Source organism: Bos indicus, chromosome 22, assembly GCF_029378745.1.
Source record: "Bos indicus isolate NIAB-ARS_2022 breed Sahiwal x Tharparkar chromosome 22, NIAB-ARS_B.indTharparkar_mat_pri_1.0, whole genome shotgun sequence".
NCBI lineage: Eukaryota > Metazoa > Chordata > Mammalia > Artiodactyla > Bovidae > Bos > Bos indicus.
Window position 1 is genome coordinate 7,250,948 of NC_091781.1, and position 18,285 is coordinate 7,269,232.

An 18,285-nucleotide genomic window follows, 5' to 3' on the forward strand; every position below is an offset into this window, starting at 1 on the left:
CCACTTGCAATGCGGGAGACCTGGGTTCGATCCCTGGGTCGGGAAGATCCCCTGGAAGAGGGCATGGCAACTTACTCCAGTACTCTTTGCCCGGAGAATCCCATGGACAGAGGAGCCTGGTGGGCTACAGTCCATGGGGTCTCAAAGAGTCAGACACGACTGAGTGAGATAGATACTGTATAAGTTTAAGGTGTACAGCATGATGATTTCTAAAATATTTATTTGCTTATTTGGCTGTCCCAGATCTTAGCTGCACATGTGAACTCTTAGTTGCTGCATGTAGGATCTGGTTCCTTGACCAGGGATCAAACCTGGACTCCTACATTGGGAGCATGGAATATTAGCCCCTGGACCACTAGGGAAGTCCCCAGCATAACGATTTGACTTACATATATCATGAAATAATTACCATGTAAGTGTAGGGAATATCCATCAACTTGTAGAGATATGAAATCAAAAAAAGGATACCAAAGATATTACATAATTATTGCATATATTCCCCCACACTGTCCATTTTATACGTGTTAGTCATATATTTTGTAACTGGAAACCTGTACCCCTTAAACTCCGTCACCTGGTTTACTCATCCCCCACACCCTCCCTTCTGTTTCTGTCTTTTTATGTTTGTTCATTTTGTTTTGTTTTTGTTAATTTATTCTCACATCCATACATGGCTATTGGAAAAACCATGGCTTTGACTCAACGGACCTTTGTTGGCAAAATAATGTCTCTGCTTTTCAATATGCTGTCTAGGTTGGTCATAACTTTCCTTCCAAGGAGTAAGCATCTTTTAATTTCATGTCTGCAGTCACCATCTGCAGTGATTTTGGAGCCCCCCAAAATAAAGTCTGTCATTGTTTCCATTGCTTCCCCATCTATTTGCCATGAAGTGATGGGACCAAATATCATGATCTTAGTTTTTTGAATGTTGAGTTTTAAGCCAACACTTTCACTGTCCTCTTTCACTTTCATCAGGAGGCTCTTTAGTTATTCTTTGCTTTCTGCCATAAGGGTGGTGTCATCTGCATATCTGAGATTATTGATATTTCTCCCAGAAATCTTGATTCCAGCTTGTGCTTCATCCAGCTCAGCGTTTCTCACGATGTACTCTGCATATAAGTTAAACAAGCAGAGTGACAATATACAGTCTTGGAGTACTCCTTTCCCAATTTGGAACCAGTCTGTTGTTCCAAGTCCAGTTCTAAATGTTGCTTCCTGACCTGCATACAGATTTCTCAGGACATAGGTCAGGTGGTCTGGTATTCCCATCTCTTTCAGAATTTTTCACAGTTTGTTGTGATCCACACACTCAAAGGCTTTGGCATAGTCAATAAAGAAGTAGATGTTTTTCTGGAACTCTTTTGCTTTTTCGATGATCCAGCAGATGTTGGCAATTTGATCTCTTGTTCCTCTGCCTTTTCTAAATCCAGCTTGAACTTCTGGAAGTTCACGGTTCACATATTACTGAAGCCTGGCTTGGAGAATTTTGAGCATTATTTTGCTAGCATGTGAGATGAGTGCAATTGTGCGGTAGTTTGAGCATTCCTTGGCATTGCCTTTTTTGGGGATTGGAAAGAAAACTGACCTTTTCCTGTCCTGTGGCCACTGCTGAGTTTTCCAAATTTCCTGACATATTGAGTGCAGCACTTCCACAGCTTCACCTTTTAGGATTTGAAATAGCTCAACTGAAATTCCATCACCTCCACTAGCTTTGTTTGTAGTGATGCTTCCTAAGGCCACTTGACTTTACATTCCAGGATGTCTGGCTCTAGGTGAGTGATCACACCATCGTGATTATCTGGGTCGTGAAGATCTTTTTGTGTAGTTCTTCTGTGTATTCTTGCCACCTCTTCCTAATATCTTCTGCTTCTGTTAGGTCCATACCATTTCTGTCCACCCATTCGTCACAAATGGCAAGATTTCATTCTTTAGTATGGCTGAGTAATATTACTTTGTTTGCGTATCTTAACCTGTGAACCAGTGGAAGTGACAGTGTTAGTTACTCAGTCGTGTTCAACTCTTTGTGACCCCATGGACTGTTTGTCCATGGAATTCTCCGTGCAAGAACACTGGAGTGGGTAGCCATTCCCTTCTCCAGGGGATCTTCTGACCCAGGGATCGAACCCGGATCTCCTGTACTGCAGGTAGATTCTTTACCATCTGAACCACCAGGGAAGCCCATCTCTACCTGTATCTATATCTAAATCTTCTAAAAAAGAATATTTATACATATATACCTGAATCACTTTGCTATATACCTGAAACTAACACAAAATTCTAAATAAACCATACTTCAATAAAAAAAATAAAGATGGCAACATAAAATCAAAGGAGGGACACACAGATTTACTTAAGGAGTGGGCCAGTTGGAGTGTTATCTGGAAAAAAAATTAAGCTTGATTCATGTGTCATATGTACATGGTTAAGTGGCAAATAGATAAAAATTTAAACCTAAAAATTGGAACAATATAAGTTCCAAATGGAAACATGGAAGAATTTCTTCAGAATTTTGGCACAGGCAAGAATATTCTCAAAATTCAGAAGCCATAAAAGAAATGAGTAATAAATTCAACCATGTGAATACAAAAATGTGCACGATGAAACATCACCAAGATAAAACTCAGAAGACAAGTGATGAACTGGAGAAAATATGTATATGCATTTGAACTGTTTTTCTAACAGCTAAATGGCAAAAGGATGTTTCTTACATTATTCTCAATACTTTTCTATATGGTTAAAACATTTAATAAAAAAGTAATTAATTTTTTATTAAATGTTTTAAATTTTTTAAATTTAAATGTTTACATTTTTTATTAAATCTTTTATTAAATGGTATATTATGGAATATGCCATTAAAAAAAGAATGGCTTCCAGATATAAACTTACCACTATGCACAAAAGTTCATGATATATATTAAGTTTTTTTTGGTTTGTTTTGGCCATGTGGCTTTTTGTGAACACAGGCCCTGGCGCTCAAAGTGTCTAGTCTTAACCACTGGACTCCCCAGGAATTCCTGTAAGTTCATGATAAAAACCTGGAATGATGAACCTAAAACTTAAATCCCAAACTCTTATTCATTTAAAATTTTTCTGGATTTGTTGAGATATTATTGATGTTAGCCATTTCTTAAAATTATTTTTAATTAAAAAATTTTATGCAATTTGAAAATATGTATTTACTTGTTTTTGGCTTCACTGGGTCTTCACTGCTGCACGTGAGCTTTCCCCAGTTGTGGCATGCTGGCTCAGTTGCCCTGTGGCCTGCGAAAACTTCGCGGACCAGGGATCAAACCTGTGTTCCCTGCATTGGCTTTGGCAGGGGATTCTCAACCACTGAACCACCAGGACGTCTTTTATCCATTTTTATAGAGGGAAGAATTATACTACTTTACAATTTCTAGGCTTCTTAATTTCTTTAAACAAACATGCCTTATTTTCACAACCTGCTAAAACAATCAGGATCTCCCCATTTTAGAAAAATAAAAAGAGGGAGGCCTTGTGATTGGGGAAAGTTGACTAATGAACTGCAGACAGGATCTAAAAAGTAGGGCTCCCAGGTGAGGTGAGCAGGTGGTTGCTCATGTCGGTATGATACCTGCCTACAGAGATGGCTACTTTGAAGAAGATGCTGATGTCAGTCGTTGGATGGGAAGCAGAGTTTGCATATGAGATGGTTACAAGATAACTTGTGGGAACCTGCAGAATGTCTGCACTCTTTTGATCTCACAGGAGATAAGCCAAGGTTATGCTTGGAGCCCCACCAGGCAGGAAAGAGCTCTGCACCAACACTGGACTGTACAGCCACCTCTCCACCGTTGCCTTGGTTTGAGGGATTCCTCCTAATGGTAATTACATCGCTACAAAAACATCACATGCAAATAAAGTGAATGGTGGTTCAAGTGGTGGATTTTGTGGTCTAGCTGGGCTTCTCTTGGGGGAACGACTGAGAAGGAGTTTGAGAGGGGTTGCACAGTTGACAAGAGTAAGCTTATGAGGGAATGGATTTAAGCTGAAAATTAAAAAAAAATCATCTTTTGGAAGCTTCTTGAAGGTTACAGACACGTTGAGTCTATCACAGAGAAGACTTCCAATTAAGGTGCAACATAAGTCTACAGTTTGGGGGCCTTTCTGTTTTCCAAAACTCACTGGGATGTAACAAGAGAAATTTAAAAGATGGTTGGATACAAAAGCCACTTTAGAAAATACCTTGACAATTGTAAATTTGAACGTATATGTACCCTATGATCCAGGAATTCTATATCTAGGTATTTGTGCAAGATCTGAGTTCTTAAAAAGGCTTGTACAAGAATGTTCACAACATCATACTTGATGGTGAAAGACTGAATGCCTTCCCCTTTTAAATTTTTTTATTTATTTTTAATGGGAGGATAATTGCTTTACAATATTGTGTTGGTTTCTGCCATACATCAACATGAATCAGCCATGGGTATATACATGTGTCCCCTTCCTCTTGAACCTCCCTCCCACCCCCCACCCCATCCCACCCTTCTAGGTTGTCACGGAGCACTAGATTGAACTCCCTGTGTCATATAGCAACTTCCCACTGGCTATCTATTTTACACATGGAAATGTATATATCTCCATGCTACTCTCTCAGTTTGTCCCACCTTCTCCTGCCCCCGCTGTGTCCATAAGTCTGTTTTCTGTGTCTGAGTCTCTATTCCCGCCCTGCAAATAGGTTCATCAGCACTATTTTTCTAGGTTCCATATGTATGCATTAATATGCAATATTTGTTTTTTTCTTTCTGACTTACTTCACTCTGTACAATGTCACTAGAACGGACTCAAATGTGTTCCTGTTTATGACTGAGCAATATTCCATTGTATATATATACCACAACTTCTTTATCCATTCATATGTTGACAGACATCTAGGTTGCTTGCATGTCCTGGCTATTGTGAACATTGGGGCACATGTGTCTTTTTCAATTATGGTTTTCTTAGGGTATATGCCCAGTGGCGGGATGGCTGGGTCATTTGGTAGTTTTATTCCTAGTTTTTCAAGAAATCTCCATCCTGTTCTCCATAGTGACTATATCTGTTTACATTCCCACCAACAGTGCAAGAGGGTTCCCTTTTTTTTTACATCCTCTCCAGCATTTATTGTTTGTAGATTTTTTGATGATGGCCATTCTGACCAGTGTGAGGTGATACCTCATTGTCATTGTCTTTGCCTTAAAATCAGGAACAAGACAAGGATGTCTGCTCTTGCCACTTCTATCATTGTATATTGGAGGTTCTGGTTAGGAAAATATGGCAAGAAAAAGAAATACTGAATGAAATGCATCCAGATTGGAAAGGAAGAAGTAAAACGATGTCTCTCTGCAGAGGACGTGATCTTTTATGTAGAAAATTATAAGGAATCCATAAAAAAGGAAAACTCTTAGGGCTATTAAGTGAGTTCAGCAGATTATAGGATACAAGATCAACATAAATCAATACTATTTCTATTCAAATATCAATCTCATCCAGAAATCCTCACAGACATACCCAGAATACTGTTTAACCAAATGTCTGTGGCTCAGTCAGGTTGACACATAAAATTAACCATTAGAAGTTGCCTGCACTGGCTTGATTTCACAGGGGCTCTGGTGCATGAATTGTTCCACTGAATTAGTTCCATTTTGAGGCAAAGAGTCTGGCCTTTTGTATCCACATGTCAGTGAAGCATCTTCCTACTTAGGCCAAGAGTAGATCTGTGGTAGGACTTCCTCGGTGGCTGGTCCACTGGATAAGACTGTGCACTTCCAGTGCAGGGCCTGTGTTCGATCTCTGGTCAGGGAATTAGATCCCACATGTCATGCAGCCAATACATAAATAAACTAAATAAGAGAGTAGTTTTCTGGGGAAAAAAGCAACTAACACTCACAGCAGCTAAAGGAGGGGTGCAGCAGTAGGCAAAGGCTTCTGGGTAGGGTACCAATAACATCCAATACAGAGGCAACCTCAAAATTCCTATGCAGAGATGGAGGAGCAGAGAGAGAGAAATAAATATTTATAAACAAACTAATATGAAATCTCCATTCAAAATGAGTCTGCAATCCAACATTCCTTACTCCAAGGAAGAAATATGATTGTACAATGAACAAGATCAACAATCAAAACGAGATCACTTGAGATGAACTCAATATAATAAAATAGCGGGGAAAATATTTCAAAATAAACATGCTGATCCATTTGGAGGAAGTAATAACACCCACTAACAAAGAACAAACATTTTTACTGACATCTGATAGAATTGATCCTGCCCAAAGGTGTTAGGAGAGGTGTATGCGGTTGTTAACAGGAAACTTCCTTCCACAGCTGAACTTAACGTCTATTTCAAGATCCTAGTTCTCCCAGAAGTCAGAGACTTCATCTCAGACAATTCAGCATTTCACCCACTCCCCCCTCCTTCAGTGGCACTTTGATATTACAATTTGGGGAAATGATCTTCGTCATCTGTTGTCAGCAACTGCTGAGACTCGCCTAATTCCGCCCAGGCCTCAACCATCAATCCATGGACTGACCTGCTGAGTTTATCCACTGATCATGTGGCCACACTGGAAACGCTCCATTTTCTCCTGTGTTCCTCTGTGGCCTCAGCAGACATAGCAGGGCTTTCTGGAGCCGTTGCTACTTCCTGCTGCTCTGACTGGCGTTGAGAGATCAGCCTTCTCCTCCCCACTCCATCTCTGGCTCATAGGAAACCTTGAAGGGACCTTGGTCCTTGTGCAGACACCTATGCTATGCTTCCTTCAAACTTGAACAACAATGGGAAACGCAGGGATCTTGCTTCCTCCCCTTTTGCTCAAATTTTAAGACCTTGGTGGGGATTCCATGGTATTCTCTAACTCTAAGAGCCTGGCCATGGGTGGTGGCCATGCAAGGACCCTTCCCAGGTGTACTTCCTAGCATCTGACTTTTGCTTTCCTTCTGACTCCTCTCTCTCAGCCCATGGAAGCCTCTTCCCTCTCAGGGCCCCTTCCTAAGAAGTTAGATCTGAAGGAGAAAGGTAAGCATGTGTCATTTCAGAAATACAGATGGGACATGCTTAATCTTCAAATCATTAGAAATTCAGAGATGTGAGTGGACAAAGAGAAGTGAAGATTAAGAAAAGCTGGCCAAGCAATATGAAGCATGGTCGAATGTCTTGTAAAAACTGGAATATCTGATATTCAGTACAATTAAGCTTATGCTATTACTCTGTAGACCGCCCCCACCCCTGTCTCTTTAAGCTTCTGTAAAGTTCTAAAGATGAAAGGGCCAGTGTGGGTGAGGTTTTTGTGAAACTCAAGGGACTCAGTTCCACATTTGAGTCAAGATACTGCAAGAAAATATGTGGGACAGTGAGCTCGTTCATGACTTGAACTCATTCAGTGGAGGCACAGTGTCTAGCCAGAGGAAACAATGAGAAGGAAGCCCTCCAGGGGTTCACAGAAATCTTGGGAAGGTTTTAAAAACAAACCTTTTCTAGATTTTCAAAGAGAAGGAAACCTCAGCTGACATCTGGTAGACATGGCTAAAGGAGTGCTTTTAAAAACACATGGGCCCACTCCCAATCTGTGAGCATAGACATAGAAGTTTTTTTTTTTTTTTTTTTTTGCATTCAGGAAGCATTGATGGACGACTTACTATGGGCTAGATGTGCTGAACTGGGTACCAAGGATACAAGAATGAAAATCACACGGCAGTTGTCATGAAGGCTCTCTGGTCAGTGGTAAACAAATAACTACAGTTTTATGAGCTAAGTGCCATAGAGGGGGATGTAACCTGGGAAAGGGTTAACAGTCCCTCCCCTAACAAATATCAGGGAACCTGGCTCTTTCATTTCCTCATCTGCTCCCGAGGCTCACAGAATGTTTTGCCAACCTGGCCCTAATCTACATGTCTGAATTTCTGACACAGTGCCCTGGATATTTACTTAAGTGTCCTTTGCCTAATTAAATGATGGAAGTTTCTCTTCTCTTTTGACTGTTATTATCATTGCCTGTTGGTTCATGAGCGTAGGACAACTCTGCAGAAGCTCCATGGTTATCGCATGTTATAGTTAAGCTGATGGGAGAACAAGTGTCACCAAAACAGGAAATTGCCCATCATCTCAAAAACCTTTGGGTGAGATAATTGCCTTGATGCCCATAGTTAGCATGGAGGCGGGGGGGGGGGGGGGGGCAATTGTCCCAAAGACTGATGAGATTCTCAGCACATTTCGCTTGAAGATGGAGAGATTTTATGAGACATGCTAGAGATAGAGGGATTGTGTGGGACATGCTTTCTTTAAGTGGGAATGGAAAAGAAGAATTCTCCCCTCCCATTTTCCATAATAACAGCAATCAAAGAAAGAAAGAAAGAAAATAAATTTTGTAAGTGTCAAGAGTTGAGGACGAAACAAAGCTCTTGAATTTCAGACTCTGCAACAGAGGGATTCATAGGACCCTGATAGAAGGATGTTAACTAAAATTTTAGAAACCAACGCCTGATTGAAATTAAAAGGTGTTTATTTGGGGTTTGTTAAGGCTGTAGCCTGGGAGACACAGACTCGAGAAGCACCGGAGTTTGTTCTGCTGGACTACAAAATGAGAGAGGCTGATAAAGGAAAAACCCATGGGTTACACTGAGTTTCAGGAGTGGTTTATCAAGCATTAGAATTGGAGCTGGTGAGAAGTAAGGGAACTTGTTGAGTAAGACTGGGTGGGGTCTGAATATTTCTGGAACTCTCTATTGTCTTTCTGGGTCTCTGCAGGTGCTGCTTCCTCCCCAAGCACCTTCTGCTCTCTTCATCTCTGTTCCTCCTCCTCTCATTCTCCGTGTGTCTCCACTCCAGGAGGCCTACCCTGACCAGCCCCTGCTCCACGCCAGGGCCAGGTCTAGAGCTGGCATGCTCACAGCATGCTGCTCTTCTCCTTGAAATTGTCTTCCCCACAAACACTGCCTCGTCCATTCATACACAACTGTGTGATCCTCGAGGGGCAAGAAAAATGGCCTACTCAGTAACATGGGGCTCAGGGTAATACTGAAGGAACGTTTATTGTGTGGGTGAAGACACTCTGCTCATAGGTAAAGGTGAGGAGCACACCGACCCTAAAAGGGACAGGATCTGAACCCCTCAGGAGTCCTCTCTGGCACTTCTTGGAACACTTAATGTCTTCAAAGGTGTGGAAAGGAGGACAGGTGAGCCAGAATGGCCCAACTACCTGGATAAAGATCCTACCGCCTAGTAAAAAGTAAAGCCAAGGTGAAGTAAATTGGACAGATCGCACACCTTGCCTTATGGCACCACCCTTATGGCAGAAAGTGAAAAGGAACTAAAGAGCCTCTTGATGAAAGAAAAGAGGAGAGTGAAAAAGCTGGCTTAAAACTCAACATTCAAAGAACTAAGATCATGGCATCTGATCCATCACTTCATGGCAAATAGATGGGGAAACAATGGAAATGGTGAGAGACTTTATTTTCTTGGGCTCCAAAATCACTGCAGATGGTAACTGCAGCCATGATATTAAAAGACGGTTGCTCCTGGGAAGAAAAGCTGTGATAAACCTAGACAGCATATTAAAAAGCAGAGACATTACTTTGCTGACAAAGGTACGTCTAGTCAAAGCTATGGTTTTTCCAGTAGTCATGTACAGATGTGAGAGTTGAACCATAAAGAAAGCTGAGTGTCAAAGAACTGATGCTTTTTGAACTGTGGTATTGGAGAAGACTCTTGAGAGTCCCTTGGACTGCAAGGAGATCAAACCAGTCAATCCTGAAGGAAATCAGTCCTGAATATTCTTTGGAAGGACTGATGCTGAAGCTGAAGCTCCAATACTTTGGCCACTTGATGTGAAGAACTGACTCATTGGAAAAGATCCTGATGCTGGGCAAGATTGAAGGCAGGAGGAGAAGGGGACGAAAGAGGATGAGATGGTTGGATGGCATCACTGACTTGATGGACATGAATTTGAGCAAGCTCCGGGAGTTGGTGATGGACAGGGAAGCCTGGCGTGCTGCAGTCCATGGGTTCAGAGAGTCCGACACAACTGAGTGACTGAACTGACCTGAACTGAACTGTACATCTTGCTCAGAAATCTATATCGAAGGCTTTGCCAAAGATAAAACGGGAAACCAAACTGAGCTTTAAGTGCAGGACATACTCCTGTCACCTCACCCTGCCATATACTCTGCCTGGTGAGGCCTGTGTTCAGAGTCACAGTTCCCATTTGGTTAATACTTGGTGGGACCACCAAAGGCCAGTGATCTGCAAAAATGACGAATCCCACTCATTAACACAGGCGAAACATACCTGCTACGGAACAAGCACAGTGATCTGCCAACAGGACCTTGCACCAGGGGTGAAGGGACCCGATTCACGCTCACCAGGTTCTCAGACTTGAGTGGGAAGAATGGAAATACGTATAACACTCCAGAATTTCCTCCTGGAACACACCCTCTTGAACCTGGTCCTAGGCCATGGGCGGAAGCTTTGGTTGACAATCCCAGCTGAGTTCAGCCTTCAGACACGCCAGCCCAAAGGCCATCTGGAGTGAAGGAACCTCCAGACGATTCTAGGACCCGGCAGAGGCCGCAGTGTCATGACACCGAGAAGCCATCCTGCAGTCTGTCTGAATTCCGGATGCATGGAATCACACACATCACAAGATAGTTTTTTTATGCCACTTCCGCAAATGTATTGAAGTGCTTGGATGTGTAGCAACAGACCACGAGCAGTAGGCGCATAGTGATGGGAAGCGCCCGTCGGATTAGAAATTAAGGTGTTGGCACCAGAGACTTGCTTAAGTTTTGAGAACAGGTGAACAGAGGCTTTAAAGGGATGGAGGACCCTTCAGTCTGCACTGAGGTTTCTGGCGTCCATGCTGGATTTCAAGTGTTTTCTGTCGGCACAGGCTGCCCACAGCAAGGTCAGGCTAGTGCTGGAGGGTCCTGAGGGATGAAGTTCCTTTCCCCTTTCTGTGCAGCCTCTGTCCTCCCCTTTTCTGGTTGTGTCCATATTCGATACCAAACTATCTCCTTAGCTTTGCGTCCTTCAGTCAAGCGCGGTGTCCAGTCAGAAGGGCCCAGTTGTTGAACTGAACACAAGGGGTACAAGGAAAGGGCAGTGGCTCCTGGTGGGTGTTCTCCCCAGCCTGTCCCTCAGGTTTCCAGATGACCCTTTACCTGCTTCTGTGGAGGAATGTGATGGGAAAGCACCCAAATAGCCTTCAGGAAACCCTTTCTCCATGGCAAGTGACCTGGGAGGTGCTTTTATGATGTAAAAAATGCCTTTGATGTAAAAACTCCACAAGTGGAGGCCCCCTTACGAAATGAGGGCTTAATAAGTGAATCACTTGCTTAAGATCATATTGATGGTGAGTGATGAGCGGGGAGCACCCACCTGTGTTTTTGCACGGCCCCCCCACCGCCCCCAGCCTGTCTCATTTCACCCGGGAGACAGTGGTGCTGGCCTGGGGGCTTACAAGCCTGGGGCTCCTAGGGGACTTCCTTACACATGGAAAGCCCCTGGGGGTACAAATAGAGCAGCTGTCTGCTGGGGAATCAGCTGAGAATCTTCACAGATGGCTGCTGGGTATCTAGTTAGCAAACCTCAGGCCCCAAAGGCTGGAAGGCAGGGGACGACCCGGGAACACGCTCAGTTAGATCAAGAGCAGAGGCTGGGCTGAACCCAGAACCCCTCACCCTGAGCATCTGGACCCTGACCAGACTCTCCTCACAGCCCACGGGTGGCTGGACCACACGAGCCGTCCCCTCTACCACAGACCAGACAGAATCCCTCAGAGTACGGACTGAAAAAGCAATTTCAGGAAATGACTTTTTTAATGATCATAAGGCAAGAAACAAAGGCCACACAAGATCATTTCCTTTGTGTGTCATCTGCCAGAAGACCGAGCGCTTGTTGGGGAAACAGTGAAAAAAAACCCAAACTCAGATGAACACGAAACAATCTCATTCTGAATAAACTGGATTTGCTGAGAAATAACAACGGACAGGCTGACAGATAAAAAGAGAGAGAGACAGTGACTGGCCTGACTCAGAGCAAGGCAAAGAGACAGAGGCAGGTGGGAGGGCTGTGAGCAGTCTTCTTCATCCCCTCCTCGGCTCAAGCAAGGTCTTCTGAAATTGTCTGGCAGTTTCTTAAAAAGTTAAACAGACACTTATCATATGACTGAAGAATTCCATGCCTAGGTGCCTACCCAAGGGAAAGGAAAACAGTTGACCACACAAAGAATTGGGCCCAGATGTTCAGATCAGCATTATTTATAAGAGTTCCAAGCTGGAAGCAGTCTGAATGCCCATCAGCTGACAAATCAACGTTCACACATGGAACACTCCTCGGCAGGAAAACAGAGAACATTCCACATCGCGCTGCAGCATGAATGGATCTCAAACACACGATGCTGAGTGAAAGAAGTCAGACACAGAAGACTATGCTGCTGCTAAGTCGCTTCAGTCGTGTCCGACTCTGCGACCCCATAGACGGCAGTCCCCCAGGCTCCCCCGTCCCTGGGATTCTCCAGGCAAGAACACTGGAGTGGGTTGCCATTTCCTTCTCCAATGCATGAAAGTGAAAAGTGAAAGTGAAGTCACTCAGCTGTGTCCAACTCTTAGCGACCCCATGGACGGCAGCCCACCAGGCTCCTCCGTCCATGGGATTTTCCAGGCAAGAGTTCCGGAGTGGGGTGCCATTCCTAGTTCTATGAAATTCCAGCAGAAGGCAGAACTACAGAGATGGAAAACGTTAGTGGCCACCTGATGTGGGGTGGAAATGAAGACTTCCTGCTTGAGAGAGTCTTCTGAGTGAAAAAAGTGTCCTAAAACTGGATTATGGTGGTGGATTTACACCTGAATAAATTTAGTAAAGGACTTCCCCAGGGGCTCAGCTGGTAAAGAACTCGCCCACCAACGCGGGAGACAAAAGAAATGCCAGTTTGATCCCTGGATCAGGAAGATTCCCTGGAGAAGGGAATGGCTACCCACTCCAGTATTCTTGCCTGGAAAATCCCATGGACAGAGGAGCCTGGTGGGCTACAGTCCATGGGATTGCAAACGGTCAGACATGACTGAGCACCGCCCCCCTGCCACACAAGTTTAGTAAAACCCATCAAAGTGAAAGTGAAAGTAAAGTCGCTCAGTTGTATCCCACTCTTTGCGACCCCATGGACTGTAGCCTACCAGGCTTCTCAGTCCATGGGATTTTCCAGGCAAGAGTACTGGAGTGGGGTGCCATTGCCTTCTCCAGAAAACCCATCAAAGTGTACCCTAATACGAGTGAAATTAATGGTATGTAAATTACACTTCAACAACACTTTTCCAAACAAGACGATCTGCTGATTGTGCAAATCTGGGCCAAGGATGCCAAGGAAAAAGCCCTGCTGTTCATAAGGACGGCTGAAAACATAGTAATGTTCCGGGAACATCAGTGTTATGGATGGGTTAGTTCAGGCCTGCTCAGAAAGCTTTGACATATTTTTAAGAAGTATTTATTTGGCTGCACCAGGTCTTGGTTGCAGCACACGGGACCTTTAGTTGCAGCATGTGGGATCTAGTTCCCGGACCAGGGATCCCACCTGGGCCCCTTGCATTGGGAGTGTGTAGTCTTAGGCACTGGGCCACCAGGGAAGTCCCCAGAAAGCTCTGACATATTAAAAATCAGCTTAAGGTAAATTTAATATAAAAGGTTTATACATCAGTCAATAAAGGTGTTGTCCTTATTATTTTCCGGGGCTCATCGAATTTTACAAATGACGTTGTAGAAGGTGAAATGTATGCCCCTGAGAGACAAACAAAGAGTTGGATGGGTTTGGGTAGAGTCCAGGGTAGGGTCATTTGTGTATTAAGATTCTGTTTTCCACAGTATGCTGCTGCTGCTAAGTCACTTCAGTCGTGTCTGACTCTGTGCGACCCCATAGACGGCAGCCCACCAGGCTCCCTCGTCCCTGGGATTCTCCAGGCAAGAACACTGGAGTGGGTTGCCATTTCCTTCTCCAATGCATAAAAGTGAAAAGTGAAAGTGAAGTCGCTCAGTTGTGTCTGACTCTTAGAGACCCCATGGACTGCAGCCTACCAGGCTCCTCCATCCATGGGATTTTCCAGGCAAGAGTACTGGAGTGGGGGTGCCATTGCCTTAAGTTCCTCAAAAAACTAAAAATAGAACTACCATATGACTCTAGTAATCCCACTCTTGGGCATATACCTGGAAAAAAATCATAATTCAAAAAGATACATGTTTCTCAATATTCATTGCAGTAGTCTTTACAGTAGCCAAGACAAGGAAGCAACCTAAATATCCATTAACAGATGAGTGGATAAAGATGTGCTACATAAATACGATGGAATACTACTCAGTCATCAAAAGAAATGAAACCATGCAATTTGCAGTGACATTGATGGATCTGGAGACTGCCATACAGAGTGAAGAAAGTCAGAAAGAGAAAAACAAACGTCGTATAATGTCGCTTATTTGTGGAATCTAGAAAAATGGTACAGATGAACCTATTGGCAAAGCAGCAATAGAGACACGGATATAGAGAACATACGCGTGGGTACCAGAGGTAAGGGGGAAGGAAGGCAGTGGGAGGAACTGTGAGCTTGGGATTGACATATATACATTACTGATACTATGTATAGAGTAGTTAAGTAATGAGAACCTACTGTCTAGCAGGGAACTCTAGTCAAAGCTCTAGGGTGACCTAAATGGGAAGGAAATCTGAAAAAGAGGGGACATATGTATAGCTAATTCACTTTACAGCAGAAACTAACACAGCATTGTAAACCAACTATACTCCAATAAAAATTAATTTAAAAATTAAAAAAGGATCGTTTTCCAGAACATAGCATCCTGGACGAGGGGGAGAACCCCAAAAGACTCCCTCACACAAACAAAACACTCTGACTTTGGGTGGAGACAGACCAGATTGGAATCCAGTTCCACCTCTCCCTGAAGTTTAAACGTTTTCATCCGTGAAGCGGGCTCTCCACTGCCACCCGTGGGGTGCGGTTCTGAAGGCTGGATGAGGGGAACCATGGAAGGCGATGGAAGGGAAACAGTCTGCTGAGGCGGTTTCACTCCAGCCCCTGAGCCTCTGGAGAGGCCACAACAGGGAATCTCTGGGACAGGGGATGTGCAGGGGACCAACGCACAAGGCTTTAGTCTCTCGTCTTCCCAGAGCATGTCACAAGGCACAGCTCTCGAGTATCATTTTCTCAATGTTCAGGAACTTAGTGGGAGAAAGAGTGATGCACTGCGGCTTAGGTGCAGGGAGCAGTGCCTGCGGTCCGCCCAACACCCAGAGGATGCGGGAGTGATGCACTGCGGCTTAGGTGCAGGGAGCAGTGCCTGCAGTCTGCCCAACACCCAGAGGATGCGGGAGTGATGCACTGCGGCTTAGGTGCAGGGAGCAGTGCCTGCGGTCCGCCCAACACCCAGAGGATGCAGGACATCCAGCAGCAGATGCTACAGAGACACTCCTCGGTCCAGGTCTGGTCTATTTGTTTCAGCACATACATGTCTCCTGAAGAGTTTCCAGACTCCCGGTCATCACTGATGTCTAAGAGACAGAGAAACACACTCCTGTAGAAAGATGCTGTCGGTTAGCAACAGACATCTTTCTTCTTCTCTTAAGAAAATGGACCTCATCTCTGCACAGAATCTAAAATACAGGTAAACAAAAAAGAAACTGCAAACAACCTCTCAAACACCCACCACCTAGATATGCTCATATATTAAAAATTTTTTTTATTTCTTTGATTTTTGGCTGTGCTGGGTCTTTGTTGCTGTGCGCAGGCTCTCTCTAGTTGCGGTGAGTGGGGTCTCTTCTCTAGAGCGGTGTGCGGGCTTCTCACTGCAGCAGCTTCTCTTGTAGTGGAGCACGGGATCTAGGGTGTGTGGGCTCGTTAGCTGGGCGTGAGCTCAGTAGTTACTCTGCGGCATGTGGAATCTTCCTGGACAGAGATCTAACCTGTGACCCCTGCCCCCAGATATGCTCATGTCAACATTCCCGTTTCTGTCACTGTAGTCTTCTCCTCTGGGAACATGAGCATGTGTCAGTATATGACAGATGCCACACCAGAGCCAGAGGACTGGGCTTCAAACCACGTCTCTACAACGTGTAGACGTGAAGTAAACGTGTTAGTCGCTCAGTCGTGTCCAACTCTTTGAAACCCCATGAACTGTAGCCTGCCAGGCTCCTCCATCTACGGGATTGTCCAGACAAGAATACTGGAGTGGGTTGCCATTTCCTTCTCCAGAGGATTTTCCCGGCCCAGGAATCAAACCTGGGTCTCCCACATTGCAGGCAGACTCTTTACCTCCTGAGCTACCAGGGAAGCCCAGTATGTAGACAGGTGACCTGGTAAATGAGGTCATATGCTCCTCTGAGTTCTGGTGAGGGACGAGTGGATTAAATACACAATACGCTCAGAACTGGACATGGTGGAAGACAGTGCTTACGGTGTGAGATCAGGACGCCTGGGGCAGGAAGGGCATCTCCCACAATTGCTGGGGTCTGCACGTCCACACGTGTGCCTGTCTGTTGACGGGTGAACAGGCCTGGACTGAGTGTGTGCATGTGTGCAGCTCTTATGTCCAAATCGACAACACAGGATCCAACTTAAGGCAACATGCTTTTTTCACACCACTTACCATGAAAATATTTTCAAGTAAATAAATACAGATCTGCATCTGCATCTTAGCGGCTCTGGTGTCTCCCACTGTACAGATGTACCAATCTGTCTATACTTTCCAACTGCTGATGGTCTGCATAATCATTTGGAGTTGTGTTTATGAGCTCTCCTGGTATGTATCACAGAAATTTAAAAGGAAGTCAAAGACCAGAAAAGCAATGGTCCACTAGATCAAAACAAGACTATTTTCCACTCCTTTGAACCAACCTCAACTTAGTGAAGTGGCTTATTCAGCCCACTCAAGTCTAGTTATGATTTAAATCAGAAGCTATAATTTAATACCTGCTCAACATTAAAAACAGTAAGATCATTTGAATACAAATTTTATTTAATAAAAAGCCTACATGATTCTTAACAAAATAAAAATCAGAAAAACTTCAAACGCTTCCCTTCCAACCCTGTGGATGCCTCTGTGTTGCTGGGCTACCAGCCCCACCCCATGACCACGCAGCCTGGACGGGGTGCGTCAGGCACCGCCGGGCGCCAGGGAAACCTAGGTAAGAACACGCCTAGCCCATCTTCCAATCAGAAGTGAATGCTGGCCTTCCGAGCGACAGGTGAGGTATGTGCAAGGCTAGGATTCTGAAGGGTCACAGACTCTGTTCCAGGGAGTCGGTCTTGCTCCTAGTTTGCATGTCTGTGGGTCTGGACTGTGCGAAAAACCGGCTTGTCCACGAACTCCACGGTGCACAGTTCCGGGCCGCCGTCCTGGCAGGGCGCATGCTCCAGCTCTAGCACCACGATGGTGTTTGGGGTCGAGGTCACCAGGATATGCTGAGGCACGAACAGGGTCATCTGGGGGCCCCGCACTGGCCAGTAGCGGCCGAGGTTAAAGCCGTTGATCCACACCTGACCCTGGAGACAGAGAAAACCATCAACCCAGCTGTGCTGACCCCTGAGGGGCATGAGAACCTTGGTGCAGGGGGCGTGGGGTGGGGAAGCAGGCAGTGTCCCCAGGAAGATGCTCAAGTTGGGCAGGAGCTGGGTGGGAGAAGCCACTCATCCCAGTACCCACCCTGCTTCAGGAAGAGACGTGTTTGGTCCCTCCTGTGGCTTCAGTGCCGTGCAGGTCAGCACTGGATGACGCTGCGGCACAGTCACCAAGTTTCTGAATTTTGTCCTGGGTCCGGCGCGACGTGGGGGTGGGGTGCCTGTCTGCACACGCCCGCCTCTGCCCGAGGCCTCTGTACACAGTCGCCTCCCTGCCTCCTCAGGAGATGAGCTTTGCCTCTGTGCTCCCCCCTCCTCCAGGCAGATGGGGGCCTTGCTGCCCGAGGTAAGCAGGAGCCCAGCAGCCCAGACACATGTGCCCTCTAGAAGGATGGGGAGTCGAGGAGGGAGAGGCTGGCCGCCCAGGTCGTCTACCTTCTTGCTACCTTTTGATGGTTTTCACACCAGCATAAAAGTGAGGGGTGGGGACTTGCTTCAAGGAGCACAGAGTATCCTACAAGCTGCGAAGACTTCTGCCGATGCTGCTGCTAAGTCGCTTCAGTCGTGTCCGACTCTGTGCGACCCCATAAGACGGCAGCCCAGTAGGCTCCCCCATCCCTGGGATTCTCCAGGCAAGAACACTGGAGTGGGTTGCCATTTCCTTCTCCAATGCATGAA

At 45.2% G+C, this 18,285-nt stretch overlaps 1 protein-coding gene across 1 annotated transcript in view; it reads right to left on the reverse strand.

Annotated features, from left to right (window-relative positions):
- Positions 1 to 16,984: 16,984 nt before the first annotated feature.
- GLB1 (galactosidase beta 1) overlaps positions 16,985 to 18,285 on the reverse strand; it is a 104,064-nt gene continuing 102,763 nt past the window's right edge. The window contains exon 16 of the mRNA XM_019984740.2: positions 16,985 to 17,532. Within this exon, the coding sequence (XP_019840299.2) occupies positions 17,302 to 17,532 (231 nt within the window). The 3' untranslated portion in view covers positions 16,985 to 17,301. The remainder of the gene's footprint in view (positions 17,533 to 18,285) is intronic.